Below are 8625 nucleotides of genomic sequence, written 5' to 3' on the forward strand. Positions count from 1 at the left end.
GGTCTAAGTGAAGTAGTCTAAGTGAAGTGGTCTAAGTGAAGCGGTCTAGGTGAAGCGGTCTGGTGAAGCAGTCTAATGAAGCTGTCTGGTGAAGCAGTCTAGGAAGATTTGTGTCTTAAGAAAATGAATGACCTGTCAAGCTTATAACACTTCCTAAATACTTTCACAACGTCTTAATTAAGTACCCACTACCACAGCAACTTGACGTACCCACCACCACAGCAACTTGACGTACCCACCACCACAGCAACTTGACGTACCCACCACCACAGCAACTTGACGTACCCACCACCACAGCAACTTGACGTACCCACCACCACAGCAACTTGACGTACCCACTTCAAGATCACCAACACTTAACGAGTATGAAGAGTTATTGAGAGAGAGAGAGAGAGAGAGAATGAAGAGAAGAAGTAATGAATAACGAGGAAGGAGAGAGGAGAAATGATAGAGGGAGAAGGGGAAAAAGAGCGGAGGGAAGGAAGATAGGGAGAAGAAAGGAAGGAGGGAAGGACTGGAGGGAAGGAGGGAAGGACTGGAGGGAAGTAGGGAGGGACTGGAGGAGGACTGTGGTCGTGGGTAGACATAAAGGACTATTAGAGAGTGTGAACAGGGAGACAGTCTAGCCACTCCCAAGGTTGAGACAGATTTACAAGCCGGTGATAGATGACCCTCCCTCCCTCTCCCTTGCCCTCTTTTACCTCCCTCTCACTTCCTCCCCTTTCTTATTTCCCTCTCACAATCCTCTAAATATTTTAATACATCACATTAGGGGTTTCGTAAGGTGAGTAACGAGAGTGAGGGTGAGTGAACGAGTTACGTGAATGAACGAGTTACTAGAGATAAATTTGGGAATTATATTGAGGAACTCTGTAGTGGGCAAGAAGGTGTGGTCACTTCCCCCATTTTCTATGGTTAAGTGTACAATTTTCTATGGTTGGCGGACAAGTTGTCGGCGGTGACCACAGGCCTCAGTAGGTGGGTGGGTGGGGTGGGTAAGTGGGTGGGGTGGGTGGTGGTGTGTGGGCCAACTGATGGGACAGTTTCTCAAATGGGAGAGAAAAGTGTATTTTGAAACAGTGTGGTGAGACGCTACCCTGGTGAGTAATTATAGCAGGGGGGGGGGGGTACTGTACCATTATGTGCCCTACCCTCCTCCCTTCTGCCTACTGTATCCTCCCCTCCTCCTACTGTAGCCACTGTACCCACAAGAGGATAGAGGGAGTGCACCAATACAGTACAGAAAATATTTTGTACCCACACGAGGCCCTGCATTGATACAGAATAACTGTACCCACACAGGAAGTGTTAGACTACCCACATGAGTGAACTGTATCCACAAAGGGAAGCCGAGTTACTGTACCCATATGCAAGAGTACAGGAACTTAGTCTTACAGAGTAGAGGGTGGGTGTGTGGGTGTGTGTGTGTGGGGGTGTGTGTGTGTGTGTGTGTGTGTGCGTGTGTGTGTGTGTGTGTGTGTGTGGGTGTGTGTGTGGTGTGTGGTGTGTGTGTGTGTGTGTGTGTGTGCGTGTGTGTGCGTGTGTGTGTGGGTGTGTGTGTGTGTGCGTGTGTGTGTGTGTGTGCGTGGGTGTGTGTGTGTGTGTGTGTGTGTGGGGTGTGTGTGTGTGTGTGTGTGTGTGTGTGTGTGTGTGTGTGTGTGTGTGTGTGTGTGTGTGTGTGTGTGTGTGTGTGTGTGTGTGGTGTGGCGTGTGTGGGTGTGTGTGTGTGTGGGTGTGTGTGTGTGTGTGTGGGTGTGTGTGGGTGTGTGTAGCGTGTGTGGCAGGTGTGTGTGTGTGGGGGTGTGTGTGTGTGTGTGTGGTTCACTTTAATGGCTCCCTGTTTATGGCACCTCACATAATGGCGTCCTCTTGTCCTCACCGCTCACACCCGACCACGTTTTGTCTGTGCTGTATCCTAATGTATCCGGCCCAATGGCTTTACCCCCGCCCCGACGGCTGTACCCCCCGCCCCGACGGCTGTACCCCCTCCCCGACGGCTGTACCCCCTCCCCGACGGCTGTACACCCGCCCCGAAGCTTATACCACCAAAACCGTTTTATCAGAAATTACATGAAGATAGATAAGAAATTACCATTGAAATAAATATATTTGCCAACTAGACATAATCCTGACAGCTCTGTCCTCTTGTTCAACCTTAATACAACCCAAGTTGTACTGCTACCCTCCCTTATCATATTTACCCTGTATGTATATCAACTCCACTGTAAAGTATGTATATACTTATAATATATATATATCCTAGTGATAACCGTGGTAACATACTGATATGTTCTTATTACCACCATGCTATTGCACTATTCCAGATGATACTAAATGTTACATAATACTTCCTTGAGATAAATGTATAGTATATATCAGGTGCCTCAAAGAGAGCTCAGGTTATCAAATGGCTCAGCCTTGTTAATATTGTTATTATTATCCACTCTGTATCTGTGTTTTACTGGCTAAATAAACTACTTCAATATTAATATACACCCACCCCGACGCTTATACACCCACCCCGACGCCTATACACCCACCCCGACGCTTATACACCCTACCCCGACGCTTATACACCCACCCCGACGCCTATACACCCACCCCGACGCCTATACACCCACCCCACCCGCCCCGACGGCTGTACCGCCACTTTTACAGCTGTATCCTGTATCTTGCTGTATCCGGCTGGGCATGACCATTTGGACGGTTGAAAAATCCGTATCTTACTGAATCACGTTAACCACGACGCTAATAGAGTGGACAAAATGGCGGCTATGATAGACTGAGACTCTACCCGGGCTATAGAGTCACCCCGAGATACGCTTTACCTCATAAGTTAAATTTTCCTCACATGATAAATTTCCTTTATATCTATCAACATGTATCTAATATTAATATGTATGTATGTAGGTAGGTTAGGTTAGGTTAGGTTAGGTTAAGTTAGGTTCTCAATCTATCCTCCCCACCCCCGAGGACCAACTAACCCCCACTTTCTCCCTCCCACACCCCCCTGAGGACCACCTAAGCCCCCCCACTCTCTTCCTCCCCACACCCCCCTGAAGACCCACTAACCCCCACATTCCTCCCCCTCCAGGTACACCTACGCTCCCCTTTCATCATGAACGGCGTGTGTGTACGGTGGAGAGGCTACGTTGATCTTGAGCGACTTGATGGTGTGGGCTGTCTCGATTATGATGAGGATAATGCTGCTGTGAGTATTATTTGATGATGAGTATGATTGTTCTAAACCCCTTCAATATGATAGTTTAACCCTTGGAGTATGATGACTTAACCCCTTCAATAGGATGAGTTAACTCTTTAAGTATAAGAACATAATGATCTAACCCCTTGACTATGATGATTTAGCCCCTTGAATACGACGACTTAACCCCTTGAATACGACGACTTAACCCCTTGAATACGACGACTTAACTCCTTGAATACGACGACTTAACTCCTTGAATACGACGACTTAACTCCTTGAATACGACGACTTAACTCCTTGAATACGACGACTTAACTTCTTGAATACGACGACTTAACTCCTTGAATACGACGACTTAACTCCTTGAATACGACGACTCCTCTTATTCCTACGTTTATTCCTCTCCTCTTCCTCCGGCACCACCAGGAGGAGGACAGGATACTCAGAGAGGAGATCGAGAAGTACAAAGCTCGTCTTCGTGAATTTGAGGAGAAGCAGCGCGCCTTCCGTGTCCCCACCACCTCCCACGCCCATCCTCACGCCCACGCCCACACACACTCCGAGCAGGCAAACATACAAGTCCGCTAGCAGGTGAGTGTGTGTCTGTCATATAGTAGGTGAGTGTTTCCTAGTAGTAGTGAGTGTGTTAGTAGGGTGAAGGAGTTTGCTAGCAAGTGAGTTAGTTTGCTAGCAGGTGAGCCAGTGTACTAGCAGGTAAGTGAGTTAATCTCCTAGTATAAGCGAATCTATTATTAAATATCTTACTTGCACGTTAAAACTCACAAATTGTGGTCAACTAAAGATAACACTCACCTCCCGTCCAACGAGTCATTGGTTCGATCCTTGAGGGGGGGCACCCACAGTCGACCCATCTGTAAACGAGTACCAACCTTTTGTTATTGAGGAAATGGAGGAGATAGAGTGCAGTATTAGTGTGTGTGTGTGTGTGTGTGTGTGTGTGTGTGTGTGTGTGGTTTGATGATTTGATCTGTCTTTCAAATTTTTCATGTATTGTGATCCATTTTTTTTATATCTCCCTTAAATCTTCCCCCTCCCCGCTATCCTCCCTCACTATCTCTCCCTTCCTCCCCTCCTTGATTTTCTTATACCACCCTTCCTCCCTCTCCCTTGCTGACTCCTTCCCTCCTTCACTGACTCCTCCTTTCCCTTCCTCCCTGACTCCTTCCCATTCCTCCCTCCCTTACTCTCCCTTCCATAACCTCCCTTGATTCCAATGAACTAAGTCCCGCCTTTCTTCCTTTATTACAGATTCTTAGCCTCCTTCATAGAAAATCCTAACTACCAATTAGCAGGGAGCAGCTGTGTCGAGGCTGGTGGAGGGCTCAACTGTCTGGAATAACGGGGTCAAGACTGTCTGGAATAACGGGGTCAACAGTCTGGAATAACGGGATCAACAGTCTGGAATAACGGGGTCAAGTCGGAATTACGGGGTCAAGACTGTCTGGAATAACGGGGTCAACAGTCTAGAATAACGGGGTTAAGACTGTCTAGAACTGGGAATCAAAACTGTCTGGAACTGGGAATCAAGACTGTTTGGAATTAAGAGTGTTCAGAACCCCCCAACAGAAGCAACAGGTTCGAAATATTTACTCTTTCCCGTTAGTTTATAAACAGGAGGCAACAACAGTCTTGACCTCCACCATCGATTCTTCTGTTTACCGTTGATTCGCCACCAATCAGTAAGAAGACTATATTCTTGGTAATAACAGAAGCTCCACCCACTACCTACTTCCTGGCCAATCATAACCGTTGGTAATAACAGAAGCTCCACCCACTACCTACTTCCTGGCCAATCATAACCGTTGGTAATAACAGAAGCTCCACCCACTACCTACTTCCTGGCCAATCATAACCGTTGGTGATAACAGAAGCTCCACCCACTACCTAATTCCTGGCCAATCACAAGCATCGGTGATCCAGAAGCTCCACCAATCACCTTACATTTCGTGGCCAATAAGAAACAAAAACCACACACTAATTTTCGAAAATATAACGGAAATAACCGTCGCCTTGGCCAGCTGTACCAAACGACCCAACGGTAACTCCCAAACAAGATAATTGCGTAGTTAATAATGAAGAGGCTGATGACCGTGTACTTAATAAGAGAGACATTTATTGCAAGATTTGAAACAAAGAAATATTTGTAAGACAACTTAATTGATCTCCGCTAATAAAGAGATTTTTAATTAGTATGGATCACCTGATGATTAGACACCCCAGCTTATATCACCTTAAAATTAACCAACCTAATAACCCTAACCTAATAAACCCAACCTAACCAAACATAATCTAACCTAACTAACCTAACCTAACCAAACCTACCCCCCCCCCAGCCAGGTAATGTTAGGTTAGGTGTAATTAAGGTGATATAAGCTGGGGTGTGTAATCATCAGGTGGTTCCTTAGTGTTAACTCTACTAATATATCTGTATTATAAAACTGCCCAGATTAATTAATACTTTTATTAATAATAATATTTAAGAGAAACTCATTAATCCCTCAACTAATAACTTAAGTCTTGTATAGAAACAGATTTATTTCAGTGTGCCACCAAGTGTTCTGTTTGTCACTAGAGTTCTGTGCCCTCAACCCGTGTCCTCACCTGATATGACTTGTCGTGACCTGGCCTGACCTGTCGTGACCTGGCCTGACCTGTGTCGTGACCTGTGTCCTCACCTGATATGACTTGTCGTGACCTGGCCTGACCTGTCGTGACCTGTGTCCTGACCTCCGCACAGAACTTACTACCATGACCTAATATGGTTTCATCCTCACAAGCATAACACTAACTACCCCCCACTGCATAACAATGGAACTACCTAACGCGACTCTTAGCCTAGTGTACTACTAACCATTACCTGAAGCTGTAATTACCGTGAACCAGTCTTACTTCACTCCTAACAACCATGACAGTATCACTCACAACACGAGAACTAACTACCTTGACACTGACCTCTAACAAGCATAACACAAACGACCTAAGATACAATTACCCATAAAACTTCAACTAACTACCATGACCCAGGGTAATTGACCTGTAACAAGCATAACACAAACACGCTAAGGTGTAACTACCCGTAAAACATGAATTAACTACCATGACCAAGGGTAGTTGACCTCTAACAAGCATAACACTGATTCGCGGAACTCCCCCTCCCCTCCTCCTCCCCTCCAAATATATAAAACACGTTAAAAACTTGTAAAAAACCTAAAACGTGTTTCAAACTTGTATAAAACAACCCAACCCGTTAAGATAAGGTTCATTTTATTTTATTTTGGTGATGTTCTCTTAATAATGATGTTTGTTATGATGATGATGATGATGATGATGATGATGATGATGATGACAATGATGATGTATTAGTAGACGCCCCAAAAACCCATTGAGCTGACCCATACACCCATAACCACCACTACCACCACCACCACAATTGATACTGATTTAACTACTCAACTACCATGGTTTTAAGTGGTTTAACTCCTTGATGATGGGAAGTTAAAACAAAATGTCCTCAAAGGTTTATATAATTATTGTACAGTTAAACCAAAACTTTAAATTATTATTATTATTATTAACTTGGGTGTGTGGGTATATTTGTATCACTTAATTTGTCTGTTATTACTAATGTTATGGCTCTATCAGTGTGTGTGCGTGTCTGGGGTGATAGACAGATGGATAGACAGACACGTGGTGGTAGACAGACAGACAGATGGATAGACAGACACAGAGAGATACATGGACAGACAGAGATGGACAGACAGACAGAAAAACAGACAAATGGGTAGGTAGACAGACAGACAGACAGATAGATAGATAGATAGATAGATAGATAGATAGATAGACAGACAGACAGACAGACAGACAGACAGACGCTAAGTTGTGCAATACCGGCGTGCAGCATCAGACACAAACATCATCCATTGTTATATTTTTAAATTAAACCCCGAGGGAGGGAGAGGTGAGGGGGGGAGGGGGAGGAGGGGGGAAGTAAGGGGGAAGGATAGAAATTTTCCCTCATTTCTCCCCCCTCCCTCTTTCTCTCTCTCTCTCTCTCTCCTGTTACCTTCATTCTTCTTTCTGTTCTTTCTCTCATTCTAGACACAGAGGGAAAAACATTCTCCCCCTTCCCTCCCTCCCCCTCCCCCCAATTAAGCTAGACAACTGTTGTGTATATTTTGTAAAGCCTTTTGTTAGTGTTCTTGTGAGACGTATTTATGTGTATGAGTATATGTAGTAGAGTGTATAGCAAGTGTGTATGGTGTATAGCAAGAGTGTATGGTGTATAGAACAATCTGTATGAGTGTAAAATGTCGGTGCAGTGGTTGAGTGACTACAGAGCTCGCCTTTCTATTGAGGATCATTGGTTCGCACCCGGGGTATCCCTACTCCTGCACCCAGCTGTGAATAGACACCTAACTTTACACTTATGGAATTGAAGAGCTGTCAAGTGTAGAGTGAAGGTTTAGTAGTCAGTGTGCTGTATCCGCGCCGCCTCTAAATGGTCTCTTGTCAAGCTAGAGGTCCACCTTCAAGTATTAAGTAAGTACGTGTCGAGTCTATGTAAAGTAGGTCATGTAAGTGTTTGGAGAAAGTGTGTAGAACAGGGTGTAAAGTGAGTGTGTGTGTAAGGGTGTAGTGTGTGTGTGTGTGTGTGTGTGTGTGTGTGTGTGGTAGGGTGTAGTGTAGTGTGAGTGTAACAAAGTGTAGTGTGAGTCAGTGTAACAAGGTGTAGAGCAAGTGTAAAGCAATACTGTGTTAAGTAAGTGTAAGTGTATACATAATAAAGTGTTTTCATTAACTTAAATTGTATTTTTTTACTAACCACCTGATGATGATGATGATGATGACGACTACAGTGGGTCTATTAAGTCATTTTATACTAGTGATCACGGGAGAGTAACCACAACCCAAGAGGGACGTAACCCCCGTCCCTAAAAATTTCCCCTAAACAAAAAATCGAAAATACATACTGATAAAAAATTGAAAACTTTGGCCTCACTTAATATTCATCCTACGAACTGGTTAATTAAGAGTCGTATTTAACCTGTTGAGGTGTGAAGTACAAGTAAGAACAGCCTGATGAATCAACGCACACACACCTGACAACCATGCAACACACCTGAAGCACCTGAGACACCTGCAACACGTTAAGGTAAGATTCACCTTTCCACTGGCCTACTGAGGTGAACTTAAAAATGTATATATTGATAGTTACAGTTTTTAAATTATATTATTATTATTATTATTTGTAGTAGTAGTAGTAGTAGCAGCAGAAGTATTAGTAGTAGTACAAGTATTAGTTTTATACAATTAATATTATTACTATTATATATCTTCATTATTATTATTATTATTATTATCAACACTGTCAATAGTTGAAGTTTGTTACATAACCAACA

At 44.1% G+C, this 8625-nt stretch overlaps 1 protein-coding gene across 1 annotated transcript in view; it reads left to right on the forward strand.

The window, feature by feature from the left end:
• The window catches only part of LOC121875123 (protein big brother-like), a 31545-nt gene extending 23515 nt beyond the window's left edge, over positions 1-8030 (forward strand). Inside the window, exons 4-7 of the mRNA XM_042379499.1 lie at positions 3095-3211; positions 3632-3796; positions 4475-7011; positions 7072-8030. Of these exons, the coding sequence (XP_042235433.1) occupies positions 3095-3211; positions 3632-3793 (279 nt within the window). The 3' untranslated portion in view covers positions 3794-3796; positions 4475-7011; positions 7072-8030. The remainder of the gene's footprint in view (positions 1-3094; positions 3212-3631; positions 3797-4474; positions 7012-7071) is intronic.
• The last annotated feature ends 595 nt before the right edge of the window (positions 8031-8625 follow it).

This window comes from Homarus americanus, unplaced genomic scaffold (genome assembly GCF_018991925.1).
Source record: "Homarus americanus isolate GMGI-L3 unplaced genomic scaffold, GMGI_Hamer_2.0 scaffold36970, whole genome shotgun sequence".
Classification (NCBI taxonomy): Eukaryota; Metazoa; Arthropoda; class Malacostraca; order Decapoda; family Nephropidae; genus Homarus; species Homarus americanus.